This window comes from Cricetulus griseus, chromosome 2, assembly GCF_003668045.3.
Source record: "Cricetulus griseus strain 17A/GY chromosome 2, alternate assembly CriGri-PICRH-1.0, whole genome shotgun sequence".
Classification (NCBI taxonomy): domain Eukaryota; kingdom Metazoa; phylum Chordata; class Mammalia; order Rodentia; family Cricetidae; genus Cricetulus; species Cricetulus griseus.
In genome coordinates, this window is record NC_048595.1 from 64,173,227 (window position 1) to 64,198,520 (window position 25,294).

Consider the following 25,294-nt stretch of genomic DNA (forward strand, 5'->3'; position numbering starts at 1 on the left):
TAAACTAAGATTCTCTATTCATATGTGAAGAGGCTAGGGTTTCTGTCCTTTACTAAGTAGCATTTTTCCTAAACACTCTCCAGAACAGCTCCCTCATTCCATGTATCTTGTAGATGTATTCTCCAGTACCCATTTCACAGTAGCCCCTCCTGACTCCCAGATTCATGCAGGTAGATGCCCTCTAAGCTATGGCTGTAAGGCCCAAATATTCCTGTTCCAGTTATCAACACTAGCCTCTCACCAGTCTACAATGAGCTACTTAGACTTCCATTCCTTCATCTTCATTTCTAGTACTAAAATACCTGCTCTCTTTAAGCTTGATTGTTTACTACAAAGTTCACTTGTTATTCAGGATATAATTTCCGTTTACCATGATTTAAATGTGTTAGAAAATTAATTTCCAATGCACCCATCTTGAAAACCTGAAACTCTTTAAAGGTCTTAATTAGGTCATGAAGACTCTATGCTCATGAATGGATTAATGTCATTATTGAGGGAATGGGTTAGTTGTTATGGAAGTGGACTCCTTATAAAAGGGTAAGTTTAGCCACCTTCCCTTTCTCATGTGCCCATGCTGTCTTGCACTTTGCTTCTGCGGCAGGATGATACAGGAAGGCCTTCACACAATGCAAGGACCTTGATGGTATTCTTGCACCCTCCAGAACTGTGAAAATAAATCAATTACCAAGTCTGTGGTTTTCTGTTACCACAGCCAAAGAACAGACTAAGACACCACTTCATGTGTGACTGTGCATGTACAGTCTTCATTACTTATTCTTTTTTATGTTTACTTGCTTGCAATTTATCATATATGTCAAAAATCCTTAGCTTGATCACAGGCCATAGTTTGACAATATCTGATATAATCTAACACAGCCTAATATAGTACAAAAGAAAAACAATATAAACATCTCAGTGGCTGCTTGGAATATATTTTTCAATATCAAATGTCAATTCATGTTTTTAATACATATAATCTAGGAATAAAACTCCCTTAACTCAATAAGGATTATAAACTAAAAAACAAAGACAAATTCCCTTCTTTTTTTACATTTATTTATTGTATACATACATGTATGTGTGAGGGTACATACATGCCATATCATGAATGCAGAGGACAACTTGTGGGAGTTGTTCTTTTCTTCCACTATTCCAAGACATACACACACACACACTAAATTAATCAGTAAATAAGTAAATGTAAAGAAATAACTAAAACTAAAATCTCTAAAGATTACAAATCATAGGTAACATTTTTACTATTCTCTATTTTCTGTATCTTCTATTCATGAATGTGTTTTATTTTATAAATATGAACCTATAAATCTTATTGTTTTAAAGTCTTATGAAAACCACAGAAGAATATTTATCAAGTACATAATTGGTTTCAAATAGTATCTTAATTTAGTCTCATGAAAATCCTGTAACTTGGGTATCATTATCCCTATCTCTGCAGAAGAAAGTAAGGCTGAGAAAGGTTAAGTAATTTGCTCAAGTGACAGAACTGGGATTTGAATTAGAGAATCCTTGTTCCAAGGCCAGGGTTTTTTTCTACTGAACCATGCTACCTCCCACAAGAGAACATTTTTGCATTACCACCTGCTAGTTCTAATTAAGAGATAGTAATTAAACAATTTTCCACTCCTGACAACAATATTTAAGCTACTCATATTTTAAAGAAACTAACACAAGCAACTCTATCATCTGGAAGATAACAATATCTAAACAGAAGTGCCAGCATTTACAGAAAGACTCCCATATGACCTGTTAACTATATCATCTATTTATAGACATGAAGCACAAACATATTTAATGATCAATATACTTATAAAGATGCTGAACTTGATTAATAATCAAAGAAGTATAAATTAAAATAACATATATATTAAGCTAGCAAAAATTCTGTAATTGGAACTGCCAGGTTGGGCAAATGTACAGTTCTCAAACATCTAAGAGCTAATAAAATTCATTAAAAACTTGCTGTCAGCCAACTGATAATATACACATTTTAAAAAGCCAGGTGTGGTGACATATGCCTGTAATCTCAGCACCTGAAGGGATAACACATGGGGATCGTGACTCCAAGGTCAGTTTGGACTATATGGTATGATTCTATCTCAAAAATAAAATAGCTTGTGGCTTTTGACCAAGTAATTCCTCATCTAGGATTTAATCCTAATTAAGAAATCTCAGATAAATATGTATTTTTAGTTATGGGGTATTCATCTTACACCACTTGGAGGAAAAGAATGAAGATGAGGATGAATATGGAATAAATATGAATTTATTAATAATAAACCAGGCTAATAAAGTACACATACTTCCAGTGGAACAGAGTCTGGAAAAGGGAGACTGCTGGTTAAATGGTAAAAGTCATAGTAAGACATGAAGAATAAATTCTAGTAGTTTATTCTTCAGTGACTATAGCTAGTAATAATGTATACCTCAAAATTACTAAAAGAATGGATGTTAAATAATATAAATAAGAGATATGTTAAAGAGATTTCACTGGAGGCTCTTTAAACAAAGATAAACAACTCAATCAGCTTCAGGAAGTCCCAGAAACTGACCAGATTCACTAGGCCTTTCCTACCCAGAATAAGCAACAAAACTTACTGCTGAAACTCACTGTCAGACAAGCCAAGCTGAAGAAGACTCTCAGCCAAAGCGAGCTGCCAAGAAGAGTTTCAGAAGAGCAAAACTTCAAAGATGCCGAAACCAGACCAGCTACCTAGAAGAGGTTTAGACCAGAGTCATTTAGAAAGGACATTCTGCGACCTGTTAAGCTGCCTCAGGCTGTGCAGTGTGCTCCAGGTTCTGAGCTTTGTGAGATGCCTTGGTGATGCAGCTGTCTTTCAGTTGTTTCTGTTCTTGTTTAAGTAATTCCTACCCATATTACTGAAAATAAAACTAAAAAAAAAAAAAAAAACTCACTGGTTCACCAAGTTGGACTTTGGTAGTATCCGTACTTTGGTCTCTCATGGGTTCTCTATTTGGGATGAGTAGAACTGTGTGTTGCATTTCCCCAGGGAAAGTTTTGTCACACAACACAATCTTTCCAATCCTAAGTATGTAAATTTTGTCAATCAAAAAGGAAAAAAAGTGAAACGTTACATATATTCAAAAGAATCCAATTCAAAAAACCATTATTAGGAACTCTGCCAGGTCTTGGTATCACCCAGCTTTGCTCTTTCCTGTGGGTCATCTCAGCCCTTCTTTGGAGCCCATTCCCATTCCTACGTGTCAACTGTTAACACTTAGAAACAACCTCTACCTGAGTCCCCCAAGTGGCCACACCAAGCTGAGACTTGGGTAGATGATTGCCTTCCTGTCTCACCACCAACCTTACAGCAGCCTACTTGCAGGTGCCCCTCCTCCCAGCCTACCTCCAAACCCTGGAGACTCTTCCAAACCTTGGTGTGGACCCAGCTTTGCTTCTTCCTGCGGACCCTCTCAGCCCTCCCTTCTAGCCCATCCCTACTTCTTTGTGTCAACTCCTGATGCCCATAAACACTATCTACCTGGAACTCAGGTAAGTCAATCACTCTCCTTCCTGTCCTCCATTACCATATCTCCATTCTCACCCTCAGCCCTGGATCAAGCCACTTGCAGGTGCCCCTCCTCCCACCTCAACTTCATTCACTGAAGACTCCAACTCTTACTCTTGGCCCTTTCATCCCTCTATCTACATACAGATCATTCTTAGTTGCACTGCAATGTACTTGTAGGAGGCTCTCTTCCCACCACACCTCTAATTCCCTAGGGACCCCATGCAGACAAGATCCTGAAGCTCCTCAGCCTTTTCTCCTAGCCCACCTCTATCCCTCTCTTCCACTCACCAAATTGAAGAAGGATTCTCCAACGGGTAACCCACAGCTACCATTTTTACCTAATATCCATGGAGGGAAACAGAAACTAAGGAACAGAATACGCCCTCACCAAAGGCAAGACCATCATCCTAACTCCAGATGACTAGACAACAGCACAAAATACACAAAATTTAACATCCAAGACAATATGCCTCCATCAGAAACCAGTAACCCTACTAACACAATAGATCCTGAGAAGTGCTGAAGCACAAAACAAGGGCTTCAAAACAACAGTCATGAATATGTTCAAGGACTGCTGTGAAACAATCTTTGTACACTGTAAATATGTATTTGTTCTCATTGGTTAATAAAGATCTGACTTGTCCATAGCTGGGCAGGCAGAGACTACATGGGAGAGCCAGGCTAGGTGGATGCTGGAAAGAAGGGTAGAGTCTCAGGAGTGCCAGCTAGAAGCAGAGGAAGCAGGATGTGTACATAATGAGGTAACAAGCCATGAGCAACATGGTAGAAATTAGATAAGAAATATAGGTTAATTTAAGTTGTAAGAGCTAGTTAGTAATAAGCATAAGCTATCAGCTGAGCATTTATAATTAATATTAAGTCTCTGTGTTGGTTATTTGGAAACTGCAGGAGGAAAAGAAAAGTCTGCTAAAAGGACCTTGACGGAGATAGGAGAAATCCCTTAATGAAGTGTGTGAAAACACAAACAGTAGAATAAAATAATGAAAACAATTCATGACATAAAAGAAGAATGTAACTAAAGAAATCCAAACAAAAATAAAACTGAAAATGGAAAATTTAGAAAGTCAAACAAAAACCTTAGAGGTAAGCCTCACCAAAAGATTACAAAGCATGGAAGAATCTCAAGATTGATGACAAGGTAGAAGAAATGGACACCTCAGTCAAAGAGTTAAATCTAAAACAATCCAGGCACAAAATATCCAGGAGACTGGGAACACCATGAAAAGGCCAAATCTAAGAAAATGGGAATAGATGGAGAAGAATCCTAAATCAAAGGAAAAAGTTATCCTGAATGAGGTAACCTAGACCTAAAAAGACAAGTATTTTATATATTCCCTTATATGTGAATGTTAGCTCTTAAGCTTTTGATAGGCATGCTACAATCCACATGACCATAGAGGTTAGGTATAGAGTAAGAGACTACAGGAGATCTCCCAGGGAAGGAGAAATAAAATATGTGGTTATGGAGAGACTGGAGAGACAGGAGAGGGAGGATTAAATGTGGAGAGGAAGAGAAGGGTAAGAGAGGGAATATGGGAAGTGGCAACTAACACTGAGCCATTTGAGGGGCCATATGAAAACCTACTACTGTATATATGTGTATATAAGTGACATCACCAAATAATGGTGAAGACAAAGCCCTAACTAGAAATCTTTCATCAACAAGTGAAACCTCTAGTGTCAGGAATGTGTTATATCTGCTTGAGTCATTGGCCAAAGGGGTTCCATGGAAACCTCCAAATCTCAGGTTATTGCCAAGACTATTGGTTGCTCTCCACAAATTGATGATAAAGCCCTATTGCTGAAGACAACATTCATCTATCTCATTAAACACAGAGAAGTTAAGTTGTTGCTTGCCCCCAACCCTACTGACTAGTGTTCATGATACTGGAAGGTACTCTGAATGCTACCAGAGGAAAAAAAGGTAACCACCAACCCTGAAATTTACAACAGTAACCTGCATGCATGATATGCTGATGCAATAGCGGCACAAATATTATGGGAGTAAGCAAATACTCTCTGTTTAGGTTTCAGGTCTATTCTATGAGATAGAACCCATGCCTGACACTGCACAGGTGGCTAAGAACCTACGCCATGGGTCTAGGGAGAAACCAAATAAGCATAGTAATTAAATAACTACTAATGACATTCTGCTATACCTATGGATCAGTCCCTCACTAAGTCATCAATGGAGATGCTTCCTCTTGGCAGTAGATAAAAACTAACACAGAAATCCATATTCTGAGAGTAAGAGACTTTAGAAAACAAAGTCCTAAATGAGATTATCTTCATCAAACCCCTCCCCTCAGGGCTCAGAGAGCTATGTAGAAGAAGACACAGAAAGATTATAAAGGCAATTGGAATAGATGACACCATAGAAACAGTTTCTTCCTAGACAACACAGGACTGAAGCACATATGCACACACAGAGACTGCTGAAACATGTTCAGGGCCTGCACAGGTTCCAGCCAGACAGGATCTCAATGCTGAAAAGGAGAAGCAGACATAGTCTCCCATCCCTAACCAGGAAGCAATCGCCAACTGACATCACTTACAAGGCAAAATCCGTTTTCTCCAATGGAATCTCACTGTTAATATTAACCACAGCTAAGAGTAGGCCCCATGCCCAGCAGTAGATGGCCAACACAAAATGGACTCAATGGCTTTTTTGTAGATGTTTTGTCTCATAAGGCTTTGTTTGGGCATTTTGTCTTATTGATCTTTTGCTTACATATTATGGTTTCTGAATTTTTGTTTTTATAGTGTATGTGTGTGTGTGTGTGTGCGGTATGTATGTGTATATTTCTTGTGCTTTCTTTGTTTTTTGTTTTCTTTACTCTGGTTTAGTTTTTTTTTGCCTGTATTTTCTAAAGAGAGAGAGAAAGAAAGGATGCGGAGTTGATAGGTAGGTAAATGGAGAGGATTTGGCAGAAGGGAAACAATGATTAGAATATATTATATGAAAAAAATTATTTTCAATAAAAAAATACATTTAAAAAATTATGACTGGAAAAATACCTACTTTGTTTTCAACCAGTCAGTAAAGGCCACTTTTACATTTTCCATACAAGTCTATGAAGGCTCGTAAGGGAGGACAGAACGACACCTCACACCATCCTTACAAACCATTTACAGAGAAAGATTTCACACCTTTGCATCTATCCCCTACATTCAGGGAGCTATGCATAGCATACACAAATACACCAGCATGCATACAAGCAACAAATAACTCATTCTACAGGAGATGTTATACCTTAACAGCTTCTCCAAGAGTCTGGTTTTTGTCAGCTTCTTCACAGGAGTGTACCTCAAGTCTGTAGTTCAACTCCTGTAGCTGCTGGGCCTGTTCATTCAACAGCATTTGTGCCTGCTGTTCCCGAAGTAATGCATTGTTTAGTTCTTCACAGGCACTTTCAAACTTCTCATGGGTGATCAATTTCTTTGAGAAGAAGAGAAAAAAATCAGTTGCAAGCCAGTTGTATTGCAGTATGGCTGATTCTTCAGAGCTGTATTTGGTAACATAAAGAACATAACAAGGGGCTGGAGAGATGGTACTGTGCTTAAAAGCACCAACTGATCTTGTAGATCAGAGCTCAGTTCCAAGCATCCACAGGAAGGCAGGCTCAAAACCATGTAAGACTCCAGCTCCAGGGGACCCAATGCCCTCTTCTGGCCCCACGGGTGCCTGAACACACATGTCATACACTCACACAGACACCTATACATAAATAGAAATTTGCAATATAATTTAATAGCAAACATTTCTAAGAATTTATTATAAAACAAAACATAAAATTTGTTTTAGTCGGGCTCAGCGGTTAAGAGCGGCGACTGCTCTTCCAGAGGTCCTGAGTTCAATTCCCAGCAACCACATGGTGGCTCACAACCATCTGTTATGAGATCTGGTGCCCTCTTCTGGTGTGCAGATATACATGGAAGCAGAATGTTGTATACATAACAAATAAATAAAATCTTTTAAAAAAATTTGTTTTAGTCAAAATAACCTATCACTTTTGTTTTTAAAGTATAATAATCATACTTTCAAAGTTATTCCAAATAAAGTTTGCTTTTTTGTTTTATTTTGTTTTTGTTTAGTTTGGTTTGTTTTGTTTTAGGGGGGCCAGGGTTTCTCTGTGTAGCCCTGGCTGTCCTGGAACTCACTCTGCAGACCAGGCTGGCCTCAAACTCCAGAGACCCACCTGCCTCTGCCTTCCAAGAGCTGGGATTAAAGGTGTGCACCAACACCATCCATATTCCAAATTTTAAAAAAGATTTTGTAGAGATTATGATTATGGAAAAATATTCAAATGACCATAAGTATTGGAATGATTGCCTGAGTCTGTGTTTATTGTGCTATTGCTCGAATCTCTCTGGTCTCATGTCCTCTCTAGCTGCTCCTACCCACACTTCACTGTCATGCTAACTTGTATTTCCCCACAGCCATTGTAGTCATCAAAATTTGCCTTACTTATTTTCATGCCTACATACATCTTGTGTGGAGATGCCTGGATTGAGCTGAGAGCTCATTTAGCTTTCTCACCCAACACAGAAAAGAATTAAAGATATTCATATGTGAACACCTGCTAATGAAACTCTACACCATAATATAAAAGATGGCTTACAATACTGTGACTACTTGGAGGTCAGGACACCGCTCTGGAAAACTAACAAGAGCTCTACACAGGCCAGCATCCCTGATAGGTGGGCTCACGGGATCTAGGTCAGACCACTTGAGTCCCTTCTTCAAGGCATTTGAGTGAGGAAAACACAGTTACAAGATGCCTGACACTGTCATCTTGAAGTGCAAAGAGAAAATGTTTCACAAAAGGTACATTCCATGAAGCACATGTGGAACTCGAGAGACACACAGATCTTGTCATCATCACAGCTGTACATGCAGTTATTTCAGAGTCACAGCTTTCCCACTGTGAAAGGGGATGTGAAGTAGATTCAGATAATTCATCAAACACAATGCAACCTGATTTGAATTCTTTAAAAAGAAACTAAGAATGGCAAAGTCTTACTTCACTGTATATAAACCTAGAAAACACAAATTATGGCCATTTTAATGAAGCTCTTAATCTCTCAGTTTTCTGACAAATGCGACAACAATAGTTTCTCCGGGGCCCAGAAATCATGCAACTCACAGAAAGAGAAAGTGTTGATTTAATTAAATTTGAGGATAAATTTATAGCATCAGCATTATATAATACTAAAATATCACTAAATAATCCAATATTAATATTCAAATTATAATGGTGTGAAAGTATAAGAATAAAAATTATTCAAGATACAAGAGAAGAGACTTTTGTCTCCTCTACAAACAGCAGGCTTTCCAATAGAAGGCATTTTAAAAGGGAAGTTTTCCCAGGTAAAGGCAATTCTACTTAACAGCCACATTTCATCATACACCTTTTAGGGTGGTTAGGTTTGTTAATCGCATGCCTGTATCAGTTGGACAAATACAAGTTTTAATTAAAATAAAAACACATGCTTTAAAATGGCAATCTGGGAAAAACAAGACAGGATGGAAGGTAAAAGTAGTTGTTGCCATGCAAGCTTGACAGCTGGTTCCGAGAACCCAAGTAGAACAAAGAACCATCTCCTAAAAGTTGTCCTCTAGCTTCCAAACTCACACTGTGGTACAAACGTGCACACAAGCATGCATGTACATACACATATACCATGCAATACATGCACCCATATACACACAATGATAAAAATTAATACATTAATTGATTAATTAATTAATTGAAAAATTGGGGGTATATAATCCACTCTTAAGGACAGGCTCCATGCCTGGCAGTAGATAACCAAAATAAAACAAGTTCAATGGCATTTTTGGAGTTGTTTTTGTTTTTAACCTTACAGGTCCTTTACATATATAGTATAATTTGTGGTGTTATGTTTTCATAGAATTCCTGTTGTGTCTCTGTGTCTAGATGTGTTTCTTGTACTTTTTCTGTGGCTCATTTTTTCTGCATGTTTGTTTGTTTTGTCCTGTTCTACTTTGTTTGATTTTATTGTTATTTTTTAGATGGTCTGGTTTTTAATGAAAGAGAGAAAGAAGGGTGTAGAATTGAGTGGAAGGGGGAAACAGGAAAGATCTAAGAGGAGTTGGGGGAAAGGAAACTAATCATAATATATTGTATGAAAAAAATCTATTTGAATAAAAATAAAATTGGAAAAAATAAATAACAGAAATTTTTAAAACAAAGCAATCCTATTGAAGGGATTTCTAATAACCAAATAATCAATGTTAAGTAAAAGATATAGAAAGAGATGTCAAAAAACTCTAGTTTACTAAGGCAGATTTACTTACTGAGTGCTTGAATTCACTTAATTGCATTTGCAGACTCTGTGATTTGTCAAGCTCCTTTTTCATTTCATTCAGGGTTCGTTTGTACTCTGTAACCTCTAGGCGCAGTGAGCGGCGCTCTACTTCAGCAGCATGCAGCCTTTGTGTAAATCCAAATATTTGCTTTTGTAATGATGCAGTGCTTTTCTGTTGTTAAATAACAGTACGTTTATAAACATCAGCTGCAGATTTACTAATAAATCAATAGCAATGAGCATTTTACTATAAATTAAACTGAAACATTATATAAAAAATATTTCTAAACCAAGTAAGTAAACTTATTCAAGGGGCTTTAATTATTTCATTTAAAGTTTATGTGAAACTAAATAATTCATATGCAATTGACTTAAACTATAAATAAGTCTGATACACATTCTAACCCACAAATCCTAAAGTCACTACTAAACGAAATAGCACATACCATAATGGGCATATGGCTGCGCAAACCATATTTCAGGGCCAGCGTGTTCACTTTGTGAAGTCCACGGGCCAGCCTCTGAACGAGGGAGTCTTTCTCTACATATGTTATGCTCCGGCTGCTATGCAGAGGTATGCTTTCCATTGCCAAACTAATTTTATCCATTAGTTTTGCAAAAGAACTCTTGGTTGCACCTATGAGTAAATGTCCACAAATTCTGGAATTTGGATCTTCAAAGGAAAAAAAGCATAAAATGTGAGTTGTCTCATGTTAATTTTACAATGTTACTGATCACAACAGAATTTTTCAGTTATGTAATTCTCATGCATTTATAGTCCCTTCCACACCAAGCTTTACTATGAAAAGCTGAACACAGCTTGGCTCACTACCGAACAGTACTCCTACAGGAAACCTCCTAAACTTACAGTCTGACCTTCACATGGAACAACACTCTAGAAAGTCACCTTCCCTTTACTTTTTTTTCTAAAACTTCATATAAATTTCATTTCTATTCATAATTATGACCGCTTATGACCTTAGTGCCATAATACTTATATTCTCAGACAAGAAAACACAATTTTGTTTGTCCAGGAGAGTTAAAAATTCTGCAACTATAATTACTTATTTCCCCATGGGAATTCAGTAATCACTCTGTGTCTAGTGGGCTTGAGTGTTCCTGTAATGCTACACATCCTGCTTACTAACTACCAGACCCTTAGGTATGTAATTAATAACTGTACTTAATGTTGATAAACAAAATGTCACTGTTCCTACTAGCTGATATTCCAGATATGGTGAATAGGCTTACTTATGCCTTCACAAAAGTTATATAATTTCATTTTCCCTATTCTAAGCAGGCCTTAATCTGTCATTACTTGTCTTATGATGCTATCCATGTAAAATGACCAGCACCATGAGAGTCTTCATGTACAAATCTAGCAAAGTACATTCTACATTTCAGTAGTCTCTACTACTGGAGTTTAATGAAAATCTTGACTTTCTATGAGAAGGGCAATGTTACCAAATCAAATTGTTTTATATTAATTGTGGGAATATATACAGTTCAAAAACAAAAGAACAACACTGACCGAGGGCAAACAATGGTCTCCTATGGCATTAAGAACTGCCTCCCCAATACTCTGCATTCTACCTTATAGACATTGCATTCTAAAATTTGAATTATTTTCTATTTCTTCTATTCCTCAATGTATAAATATATGCCACATAACAGTCAAAATTTGAAAATCATACTGCTTCAGAGTTATACATAAAGTAAAATTGCCAATTTGGTAAAAGTATAATATTGTGCATATAAATTTTATTTGATCAGTTGTTACTGCATTGAATTTTGAAAATATAATGTAATATAGTTTCATTCTATATGATACTTATTAGAAATATACTCTCAAAGAATGTCATGGACAAAGTCATACAAAGTTTAATTAAAATACATAATTCTTTTGTTAATAATGAGTCATTTAGTAAGTAATGAATCACAAAAAAATTACTAACACAATTATATGGCATTTAATACATAATGTAGAACAGTTAAGCAAATAGCTAAAAGTAAAATATATTAAATAATTCACTGTTCAATGAAAGAACAATAAAATTTAATTTTCTCCTAATAATCAATATAATACATCATTTCAATATCAAATATACATATTCTCTGTGTTTCCAGTTGCACTGTATTTTTTTACTTGTCCTCTTTCATTTCCAGCTGCCCTATCTTCACTATGCCAGGTTAGCATATACAGATATTTTTATATATTTGTTGGACTTATTACATTTCATTTTACTTCCATAGAAGAGCAGCTGCAACAATACTGAACTCAACAAGGCATTCAAAAACACCAACAGAAAGTAATATTAATTTTCATGTTATATCAAAATTGCTGTTTAAGCAAATATAAAATCTGATTTTAAATTTTTAAGTAATATAAAAGTAACAACATTTTCAAGAAAAAGAGCTTTAAAATAAAAATTCAACTAATTAAATTATAATACAGTGATTTTTTTATCTGTATCCCTGAAATGTGTTTGGTAGACAATAACCACTAAGAAAGAGAAAATTAAATGACAATTAAATTCCACAAGGCATTCTTCTGAATTTTTAAGAAGTTAGAAAAAGACACATTCCAAGTCCCTGAGTGCTGACCATCATGAACTACAGTCAGAGCACTAAATAATTTATGTTTTACGAAGCATTTTTATAATAGAGCTCACATTATCATATGGAATACAATTTTATAATAAAAGAGGAAAAGACACTGTAGTGTCAGAATTACATATTTATTCGCATGACAAAGAACAAAAGTCACTAGAAATCCCCTTGTTTACTTGTCTCATTTTAAAATTTATACCTGTAAAAAACAGGTATAATGTTTTCATGTTAAAAGAATTTGCTAGTCATTTTCCCAACTTAAATAATGGGACCTTTATAAAGAAGCAGATCACAGGTTACACAATTACTATTCCCAGTAGAACAGGCATATTTTCACATCCACAAATAAATCTTCAAAAATAAATTCCTAAACAGTTGATTGGCCTAGCAATTGTAACCCTGAAGGTTGCGGGGCTTCTGGAGGGGACAGGGAGTGACTTCAGGAGTCCTGTCCTTCAGCTGCAGCAAGCACAGCAGTGTGATCTTTATTTGTCATAACAAAAGTACAGACATGAATGACATGTCCCTGATGCTGCGTGCAATAAAACTAGATGTCTTTAGAAAACATTACAGAAATCCATTGCTACTAAAAATACAACTACTGTATAGAAAACTAGAAGTCTACAGTGCATTTTCTAAAATGGAGCTTTTTTGAAAGAGTGAGCAAAGAGTAATAATGACTTAACAATAAAGTGCATAAAAGCATCAGTGATGAGTAATGTTAACAATGCCAGTGATGATACTAATTTAACATTGCCTTTTAAACAAGATCTCACAATGTAGCCCAGGCTAAACTGGAACTCCTTATGTAGACCAGGGTTACTCTGGAATCCTCCTGTTTGTGTTTCATAGCTGCTGGTACCATAGGCATGTACAACTAGGCCTGAATAAAACCTTAGTTTTTAAGAAAAACTTCTTATTAACAAAAATACAATCTCTCACTGTTTTGGCCTTCCAAATATGAAACTTCAGTCTTGACACGGCCATAATTAGGCCTCTGAGTTAGGCCTTTTTTAGCTATGACTTCTACAAAGTTTAACAAAGTATCCAATGGGAAGTAAGTTGAGTGTCAACTTATTAGCAAGGGTGTGTGTGAGTCATCTAACTTCAAGGAAATTAAGATTTAATTACAGCGAAGATGTGTAATAACATCTACTGATATTCTGCCTGTGTCCTTCTACTCTTGGATACATTCAGAGATATATACAGAAATCAAATCAAATACATTTGTTTCTATCTTTAAACTTTTATTTTAGACCAAAACATTCAGCTACCTACATTCTATTCCCATAATGATTGATATTTCAGCCCTTCAATGAAAGTAGCATCCTCCCCTGTTTGAGGTAAATGATCTCTTGCAGGCACACCATTTGGATATCTAGAAAAGGTAATTTATCTCAAGTGGGCAAACACTATCGAAAAAGCAAAAAGGTTGCCACCTGTCCGGTATTTATAGAGGCAACATGAAAACTGTGGTCTCTGCCCACAGCCTATGAACACATCATCAAAGTTTATGAAAGTAGTGGTCAAACACTATAAATACTATTTAAAATGTAACTTCAAGTTCTCATTACTAAACTTCTGGTTTTGTAAAAAAAAATAAAATAAAAAATAAAAAGTAGTGTTAGTTCCATTAAGACATCATTATACAAGAAAGAGATAAAACAATGGACATTTAGAGGACATTTACATAATCAGAAGATATGTCTAAGCAAATTACTTTTTCTCTAATAAACATATTAGCTAGAAGCTCCTATTAGCTGATGTCTTAGTTAGGGTTACTATTGCTATAATGAAACACCATGACCAAAAGCAACTTGGGAAGATAGGGTTTATTTCACTCGCAGTTCCATATAGCAGTTCATCATCAAAAACAGAAAGGTCAGGAACTCACACAGGGCAGGAACTGATGCAGAGGCCATGGAGGGTGCTGCTTACTGGCTTGCTCACATGGCTTGCTTAGCCTGCTTTTTTATAGAACCCAGAACCACCAGCCCAGGGATGGAACCACCCACAATTGGCTGGGCCCTCCAGATCAATCACTAATTACAAAATTCCCTACCTAAAGGCTTGCCTGTAGCCTAATCTTACAGAGCCATTTTCTTAATTGAGTCTCTCTCCTCTCAGATGAGTTTGGCTTGTATGAAGTTGACATAAAACCACCCAGCACAGCCAGAAGGTACACATGAGAATGTTAAGGCTGAAGTCACGCAAATAGCACACAACAGCATACACTTAGCCACCAAATTCTTAGTCAATGTTCAACCATGGTCAAGAGCATATTCTCTCTTCTAAAAGACAGCTTATATGTAATTCAGAATTCATTCTAAAGGCATAACTTTTAACAAGAATCACTAACTGAATTTTCTTTAACCTAAGAATAACACAAGCAATAGTTATTTAACATGATAAAAAGCACTGCTTGATGTTGGCAACCACAGATTTCCCAAGACTGGACAGAAAGAAGTCATGGTGATGCTGTCAATCTACAATCCTGATGCTTAAAGTAGTTTAAAGTTTCAGCAAGATCTTAAAGGGGAGGAAGAGCTAGGGAAGTAGCTCAGTGGCAGAGTGCTTACCTCACATGCACAAGACCCTGGGTTTGATCCCAGCACTGAAAAAAAAAGGAGGAAAAAGAAGAAAGAGGAAGTATGGAGAGTCTGGAAGAACATGTAAGAAAATATGTAAGCATTAAAATAAATATTCCTGAGTGATTTTAGTAATCTCCTTTCTGTCTTTCAATTTTCCTACTCTGCACACTTCAAATTAACAGATAATATGTGTGACTTACAGTGAGTGGCTTCTTTGACTCATGAGGTCAAGGGTCTTCCTTCTTGCAGCATAGACAAGTGCTTCCTTTCTTGTGGCCTAATTAATTTCATGTGTATGTCTGTCCACTCATTGGCTGGGGGATAGTTCAATTTGAGTTCACATTTTTTTTACTATTATTAGTGCTATGAACATTTATGTTCACATCTCTATATAGATACATGCCTTTATTTCTCTTAAATATAATATAAATAGTAGTGGAATGACTAGCTTATAATATAGTTCAATGCTAATGTTTTAAGAAACCACAAAACTCTGTTCCAAAGCAGTTCATCATTGTTACTCCTTCCAATGATATATGAATGCTTTCATATTTTACCTTTCTCTTTCTCTTTCTGAGCAAACAAAATCCTGTAGGTTGGGCAAGCACCAATGTGAAGATAAGGACTGCAAACTAGAAACAGACTCTGAATTTTTATAAATATCTAGACTTTCTATTACTTAAAAGAGAGAAAATAACCAATTTGATTATAGTGCTTTAAGTGAGCCTTCCATAACTTGCAAAGAAAGCAGAACTGTGGCAGCCCCAAATGTACAGTATGATTTCATTAGAAAAAGAAATTTCCGATAGTCACCTGATGAAAGCGACCTGCATGCCGGACCAAATTCGGCGGCGGGGGCGGCGGAGGGGGGGGGGAGTCCGAACAGGAGCTGTTTCTGGCTCCTGTTCATCGTCGCTGCTCAGAGCCATCTGACACAAGGGACCTGTGTGCCCGACGGAGTTCGGTGGTGGATCCAACACACGGAGGCCTGGTGACAGTTCTGCCTCCAACTGCCGGCCCGCAGGACCTGGCACACCCAAACACTGCCAACACCTGGGGAACAGTGACACATCCATCCACGAGAAGACGACAGACATCAGAGTATTGGATCTGTTTGCATCTACCAGAAGGGAACCGTGGTCCCACACCCACCAGGAGAACAAGAAACTCTTGCTACACCCACCAGAAGAAAGCATTAGAAGAGGACAAGGTAAAAGCACATTCAACAACAGAAAACCCAATATGACACCACCAGACCTGAACATCCCAATGCAGATGAACCAGAAGAGAATGACATTAAAAACATCTTCAGGAAAATGATAGAGGAACTCAAAGAGGACATGAGAAAATCCCTTAAAGAAATGGAAGAAAAAACTAACCAAAAAATACAAGATATCAACAAATCTCTCTAGGAAACAGTTCAAGACCTAAAAACTGAAATAGAGACAATAAAGAAAGCACAATCTGAGGGAATGTTGGAAATAGAAAAGCTGGGTAAACTATCAGGAACTACAGATGTAAGCATAACCAAGAGATGGAAGAGAGAATCTCAGGAGTTGAAGACACATTAGCGGAAATAGATTCACCAACCAAAGAAAATCTTAAGTCCAACCAATACCTATCACAAAATATCCAGGAAATATGGGATACCATGAAAAGACCAAACCTAAGAATAATAGGTATAGAAGAAGGTGAAGAAATCCAACTCAAAGCACAGAAAACATATTCAACAAAATCATAGAAGAAAACTTTCCCAACCTAAAGAAAAACATACCAATGAAAATACAAGAAGCCTACAGAACACCAAATAGACTGAACCAAAAAAAAGGTCACCTCGCCACATAATAATCAAAACACAAAACACACACAACATGAGAAAATATTAAGAGCAGCAAAGTAAAAAGGTCAAATAACCTATAAAGGCAAACCTATCAGAATCACACCTGACTTTCCTTGGAAACTGTGAAAGCCAGAAGGTCCTGGATAGATATGCTACCTACACTAAGAGGCCATGGATGCCAGCCCAGACTACTATACTCAGCAAAGCTTTCAATCAATATAGATGGAAAAAACAAAATATTCCATGACAAAACCAGATTCAAACAATACATATCCACCAATCCAGCCCTACAGAAAGCACTGAAAGGAAAACTGCAACCCAGGGCAGTTAACTACAACCAGAAAAACATAGGCAATAGATAATCCCAACTTACCAACAACCAAAAGGAAAAGGGGACAGAATCCCACACATAATCTCACCACCATCACCAAATCAAAAACAAACAAGAATGAACAATAATCAATGCTCATTAATATCCATCAACATTAATGGTCTTAACGACCCCATTAAAAGACACAGATTAGCAGAATGGATAAGAAGACAGAATCCTGGGGGAGGAGAGATGAGGGTGAGGGGAGGGAGAGAGAGAAGGGATTTACATGTGAAACAAGCTTGTTCCCTAACTTGAACTAATTAAAAAAATTAAATAAAAAAAGAAGACAGAATCCTTCCTTCTGCTGCATACAAGAAACTCACCTCAACCTCAAAGACAGATGGTACCTAAGAATTAAAGGTTGGGGAAAGATCTTCCAGTCAAATGGACCCAAGAAACAAGCCAGGAGTAGCAATCCTAATATCCAATAAATTGGACTTTAAACTAAAATCAGTCAAAAGAGATGAAGAAGGTCATTTCCTACTTATCACAGGAGAAATCCATCAGGATGAAGTCTCAATTCTGAACATTTATGCCCCAAATACAAAGGCATCCACGTTTGTAAAAGAAACATTACTAAAACTCAAATCACACATAAAACCGCACACACTTATAGTGGGAGATTTCAACACCCCACTCTCACCACTGGACAGGAACACCAGACAGAAACTTAACAAAGAAACAAAAGATCTAATAGAGGTTATGGCACAATTGGACTTAACAGATATCTATAGTACATTCCACCCAAATACAAAACAATTTACCTTCTTCTCAGCACCACATGCCACCTTCTCTAAAATTGACCACATACTTGGCAACATAGCAAACCTCAACAAGTACAAAAAAATTGAAATACCTCCTGTGTCTTATCAGACCACCATGCTTTAAAATTAGAATTCAACAACAACACAAACTACAGAAAACCTACAAACTCATGGAAATTAAGTAACACCCAATTGCCCAATTCATGGGTCCAGGAAGAAATAAAAGAAGAAATTAAAGATTTCCTAGAATTCAATGAGAATGCAGACACAACATGTAGGGAGTCACCCTAGCCCCGCCCAATAGTCCTGGGGCAGGTACCAGGTGGACCTGGGGACTCGCCGATAAGGGCGGGGTGAAGGAAAGCCGGAATGACGTAAAGGGGGCTTCTTAAGGAACTGCACGTGGGGACGGGGCTCTCTCTTTGTTCTGGCCGCGCTGGCTGGGTTCTTAACCTAGCTCTGGCCTGTGTTTCACCCGCCTGTGCTTGGAAATAAAGAAGAAAATCTTTGGATACCATCAAAATTGATCAAGATTCGAGTTGAGGGATACAACCCCCTCGACAAGGATGACTGACAGGTATTTTCTGAGGAACTGCCCTCTATAAGTCAAAGGACATTACATGTATGGATACTCAAGGAAAGAACGTAGCTATAACCATCTAACAAAAGGAACGTGCTGTACGGTAAAAATTTACAGCTGTCTCTCGAATAACTCTATGTCTATTCATTTCCTAGTCCCTATTCAACTAAATCGAGACTGGATTTAGAGTTGGGTTTGGCTTTCCTACTCTAAAATCCAAGCATGTTATTTAACAACATTTAAAAGTTTCTGTGTTATATCAAGAAGCCAATTGCTATAATACAGAATAAATAAAGAATAAGAGGACTATCTTTGTTTTTTCTTGGCTTTCCTTTTACACCCTCTCATAATCGTTGTTAGTCAAGGTTCGTCAAGGTACCTTTCCCGGTACACATACATAAACAAGTGAACATTTCTCTGATGACACTTATGTTTGAGTCCCATACAGCCATCAAGACCCAGCCTGACAGCAATCCCTACATGCTCCGGAAAAGGAATTGGACTACACCTTCCCGACTACACTGGATTCAACTCACTCCGTTTCGACTGACACTCCAACCAGAACCTCGAGTAACGACTTCAATCAAGTTGAGGATTTCAACGTAGATCTTCAATCAAACAAATCATATAACATGAACTAGACATAACTCATTAAAGACTTTCCCTATACTGACATTTTTTTCCACAGAGCCCCCACATGACCATCTTCGTCCCTTTTCAGCAGGAAGTAACCTAGAAGATGCTACGCCCCCGTTCCCCATTATTGTGTATTAGGGTAGTGTAAGCCTAGTTAAGAATAACCTTCTTATTGTTTAGAGTTGGGATTGGAAGAAGGTGTTCAAGTTAGACACTTTTTTCACATGACTTTAAGACTTAGCTAGAATAGACATAGGATGTATCATAGCAGATTATTGTATATTCTTGTATTCCACCCTTATGATTGTTAGTTTTGGATATTTTACACTATTAAGTTTTAATCCTCTCTTAGACTAAAAGGGGAATTGTAGGGAGTCACCCTAGCCCCGCCCAATAGTCCTGGGGCAGGTACCAGGTGGACCTGGGGACTCGCCGATAAGGGCGGGATGAAGGAAAGCCGGAATGACGTAAAGGGGGCTTCTTAAGGAACTGCACGTGGGGACGGGGCTCTCTCTTTGTTCTGGCCGCGCTGGCTGGGTTCTTAACCTAGCTCTGGCCTGTGTTTCACCCGGCTGTGCTTGGAAATAAAGAGACCTTAATCCAATAACAACATATCCAAACCTATGGGATACTCTAAAAGCAGTGCTAAGAGGAAAGTTCATAGTGCTAAATGCCCACATGAAGAAACAGGAGAAAAATCACACTAGAGAATAAAGCACAACTGAAAGCTTTAGAAAACAAAGAAGCCAATACACCCCAGAGGAGCAGAAGCCAGGAAATAATCAAATTGAGGGCTGAAATCAATAAAATGGAAACTAGGAGAACAATATAAAGAATCAATATAACAAAAAGTTGGTTCTTCGAGAAAATCAACAAGATAGCCAAACCTTTATCCAAACTTACCAAACAGCAGAGAGTGAACATGCAAATTAATAAAATCAGGAATGAAAAGGGGGACATAACAACAGACACAGAGGAAATCCAGAGAATCATCAGGTCATACTTTGAAAACCTATATTCCTCAAAATTTGAAAATCTAAAGGAAATGGACAATTTTCTGGACAGATTTCACTTACCAAAATTAAATCAAGAACAGATAAGAAACTTAAATAGACCTATAAACTCTAATGAAACTGAAGCAGCCATCAGAAGTCTCCCAACCAAAAAAAGCCCAGAGCCAGATGGCTTCAGTGCAGAATTCTACCATAAATTCAAAGTACAGCTAATACCAATTCTCCTCAAAGTATTCCACACAATAGAAGCAGAAAGGTCATTACCAAACTCTTTTTATGAGGCTTCAATAACCTTGATAACCCAAGCCAAAGACACAACTAAGAAAGAGAACTAGAGACCAATATCCCTCATGAACATTATGCAAAAATTCTCAATAAAATATTGGCAAATCGAATCCAAGAACATATAGAAAAATCATCCTTCCCGATCAAGTAGGCTTCATCCCAGGGATCCAAGGATGGTTCAACATATGAAAATCCATCAATATAATCCACCATATAAACAGACTCAGGAAAAAAATCACATGATCATATCACTAGATGCCAAAAAAGCCTTTGACAAAATCCAACACCCATTCATGATAAAGGTCCTGGAGAAATCAGGGATAACAGGAACATACCTCAACATAATAAAAGCAATATACAGCAAGCCAACAGCCAACATCAAATTAAATGATGAGAAACTCAATGCAATTCCTCTAAAGTCAGGAACAAGACAAGGCTGTCCACTCTCTACATACCTCTTCAATATTGCCCTTGATTTTCTAGCTAGAGCAATAAGACAACAAAAGGAGATCAAGGGAATACAAATCAGAAAGGAAGAAGTCAAACTCTCACTATTTGCAGATGATATGATAGTCTACATAAGTAACCCGAAAAATTCAACCAGGGAACTCCTATAACTGATAAACACCTTTAGCAAAGTGGCAGGATACAAGATTAACTCAAAAAAATCTGTAGTGCTACTATATACGGATGACACATTGGTGGAGAAAGAAATCAGAGAAGTATCACCCTTTACAATTGCCACAAACAACATAAAATACCTTGGAGTAACACTAACCAAAAAAGTGAAAGACCTGTACCATAAGAATTTTGAGTCTCTAAAGAAAGAAATTAAAGAAGATACCTGAAAATGGAAAGATCTCCCATGCTCTTGGATAGGCAGGATCAACATAGCAAAAATGGCAATCTTACCAAAAGCAATCCACAGATTCAATGCAATCCCCATCAAAATCCCAACACAATTCTTCACTAACCTTGAAAGAACAATTCTCAACTTTATATATGGAGAAACAAAAGACCCAGGATAGCCAAAACAACCCTGTATACAATAGAGGAACTTCTGGAGGCATCACCATCCCTAACTTTAAGCTCTATTACAAAGCTATAGTCCTGAAAACAGCTTGGTATTGGTACAAAAACAGACAGAAAGACCAATGGAATAGAATTGAAAACCCTGATATTAACCCACACACCTGATTTTTGACAAACAATCCAAATATATACGATGGAACAAAGAGAACATCTTCAACAAATGGTGCTGGCATAACTGGATGCAAACATGTAGAAGACTACAGATAGACCCAAGCCTTTCGCCCTGCACAAAACTTAAGTCAAAATGGATCAAAGACCTCAACATAAACCCAGCCACACTGAACCTACTAGAAGATAAAGTGGGAAATACCCTTGAATTAATCTGTACAGGAGACCGTTTCCTGAACATAACACCAGTAGCACAGACACTGAGATCAACAATTAATAAATGGGACTTCCTGAAACTGAGAAGCTTCTGTAAGGCAAAGGACATAGTTAGCAAGACAAAACAGCAGCCCACAGACTGGATATTCACCAACCCCACATCTGACAGAGGGCTGACCTCCAAAATATACAAAGAACTCAAGAAGCTAGTCTCCAGAACAATCCAATTAAAAAATGGGGTACAGAACTAAATAGACAATTCTCAATAGAGGAATCTAAAATGGCTGAAAGACACCTAAGAAAGTGTTCAACATCCTTAGCCATCAGGGAAATGCAAATCAAAACAGCTCTGAGATACCATCTTACTCCTGTCAGAATGGCTAAAATCAAAAATACCACTGACAGTTTTTGCTGGAGAGGATGTGGAGAAAGAGGAATACTCCTCCACTGCTGGTGGGAGTGCCAACTTGTACAGCCACTTTGGAAATCAGTATGGCGACTCCTCAAGAAAATGGGAATGAGTCTACCACAAGATCCAGCAATTCCACTCCTAGGCATATACCCAAAAGAAGCACATTCATATAACAAGGACATATGTTCAACCATGTTCATAGCAGCATTATTTGTAATAGCCAGATACTGGAAGCAGCCTACATGCCCCTCAAACGAAGAATGGATAGAGAAATTGTGTTACATTTACATAATGGAGTACTACTCAGCAGAAAAAAAACAATGAAATCTCGAAATTTGCAGGAAAATGGATGGAACTTGAAGAAACCATTCTGAGCAAGGTAACCCAATCACAAAAAGACAAACATGATATGTACTCACTCATATGTGGACCTGTTTTATGATTCATAGTAGTGACCTGCTTTATCAGAGCTGTTTTTAATGATGTTGCTCAGAATGGTTTCCTCCCAGATAATGATTGAGAAACTAATTTTAAAAAAATGGTGCCAAGTACCACAAGAGTAACAGAACTGTGCTGTTTTCTGGGATTTTGTTTTTTACTTTTTTGTTGTTTTGTTTTGTTTTGTTTTGTTTTTTGTTTTTTTTAAATGGAGTGTGCTGGATGTCTCTACAATTTTGTTCAAATGACTGCAGAACCTGGAAAAGCTGTTGCTGCTATTGATGCATAACATATTGCTATTATTGGTCTTTTTATATAAATATAATATATATACATTAAAAATGCATTAGTCCCTCATTATGTTTGGGAAAATTCTTCTATTGTCCTGCATTAGTTTTCCTGTCGCTATAATGAAAATATCGGACAGAAACAACTGAAGTGAAGAAAGATTTCGGAAATGTGATTACATCATAGCAAGGGGGCCTGGTGGAGCAAAGCAATTTATGCCACGAAAGCCAGGAACAAAATCCATCAAAAACCCAATTATATTCTTTATTAAACTATAATATACAACTTTAACTTTTATATGGAAACACAGAAGACCAAGAACAGCCAAAACACTCCTAAACAGAAAAGGCAATACTGGAGGTAACATAATACCTAATCCTAACTATACTACAGAGATCCAGTAACAGAACAGCATGGTGCTGTGTAACGATAACTCTTCTGCCAGTTGCTTGGGTTCTGCCGCCGCTTTAGGACCCCCAAATAACACACAGAGTCTTATATTAGCTACAATGCTGCTGGCCAATGACTAGGATTTCTTACTTGCTAGCTCAGTCTTAATTATCAACCATAACTAGTAATCTATATATTTTTATAAGGACTTATCTTACCGAGGATGCCGGCCTTATGTGTCCTCTCTTCCTGGGATCACATGGTGACTCTCTCCCTTTACTACATTTCCCAGAATCCTTCTTCTCTCCTAGTCCTGCCTAACTTGCTTCCCTATTGGCCAACAGTGCTTTATTTATCAACCAATAAGACAAACATATACACAGAAGGACCTCCCCCATCAGTGCTGACATAAAAACAGACATATAGATCAATGGAACAGAAGACCCAGATATAAAACCACATAGGCCTAGCCACCTGATTTTTTTACACTATTTCAAAACATACACTGGAGAGAACACAGCCTCTTCAACAAATGGTGATGGGGAAAGTGAGTTTCCACATGTGGAAAAATAAAACTAGATTCATAGTTTTCACCTTGAAAACTTCACCTTGCGGGGACGGGGGACGGGGGACGGGAGGGGGGGGGACACAAAACATAGATCAAAGTCTTTAAAGTAAGACCTGAAGCTTAGAAACTAGTAGAGGGAAATATTTGCAAAACACTTCAAGATCTAAACAAAAGAAGAGGTTTACTGAAATGTATTCCAGTGGAAAAAAAAATGAGAATTGATCAACTGGATTACTTACAAATAACAAGCTACTGCTCAGCAAAGAAAACAATCACCAGAGTAGACAGCTCACTCAATGAGAAAAAGTCTTTGTCAATTATAAACAGATAGTGAGTTAATGTCTAGAATGTATGAAGAACTATAAAATTAACCACCAAAAAAGTATCTAATCAATAAATGCATTGATGATCTGAATAGACAGTTCTCAAACATAGAAATACAAATGGCCATTAAGTACTAGAAAATGTATTCATTGTCTTTAGCCATCAAGGGAATGTGAATTAATACCAATGTGAGAGAGTCTATCTCAGCCAGAGGACAGTGGCTATCTTTAAGAAAGAAGATGACAACAAATCCTGGGGAGGATGTGAGGAAAGAGAAGCCTTTATATGTTGTTGTAAATATAAATTGATTCAATTGATATGGAGTTCAGTATGGAAGTTCTCAAAAAAACTAAAAATAGGATGACTGAGTGACGGAGCTATACCATAAAGATCCTTACACATCCATGTTACTGCTCCACTGTTCACTACAGATAAGAAATTAGCTAAGCTTAGATGATTAGAAAAAATGTGGAACATACACAGTGAAATTATTTTTAACTGCAAAGGAAAATTAAATCATGATAATTACAGGAAATGGACAGACAAATACTGCTGGGTTTTTTTCTCTTATTGATTTGAGAGAAGGAGAGGGACCAGCAAAACAGGGAGTGGTAAGGGTTAGGAAAGGCAGTGAGAGGGGGGAATAATATCAAAGTATAATTCCAGATATGCATGAAACTGCTATGGTGAAACTCATTGAATAACTTTTTAAAACTAATTTTAAGATAATATGGCTATCACATCTATTTATTACACTAAATCCAAACACTATTATTATGTTCTTTCAAAAACTTACATTTTTGCTTTGAATAAAAAGCAAAACCATAAAACCAAAATTTCTAATATAATTTTGTTTGAAAC

The 25,294-nt window shown here is 37.2% G+C and overlaps 1 protein-coding gene across 1 annotated transcript in view; it reads right to left on the minus strand.

Annotated features, from left to right (window-relative positions):
• LOC100756343 (coiled-coil domain-containing protein 171) overlaps positions 1-25,294 on the minus strand; it is a 332,880-nt gene that overhangs the window by 167,032 nt on the left and 140,554 nt on the right. The window contains exons 19-21 of the mRNA XM_035439823.1: positions 10,352-10,578; positions 9,895-10,077; positions 6,826-7,011 (exon numbers count right to left, since the gene is read on the minus strand). Of these exons, the coding sequence (XP_035295714.1) occupies positions 6,826-7,011; positions 9,895-10,077; positions 10,352-10,578 (596 nt within the window). The remainder of the gene's footprint in view (positions 1-6,825; positions 7,012-9,894; positions 10,078-10,351; positions 10,579-25,294) is intronic.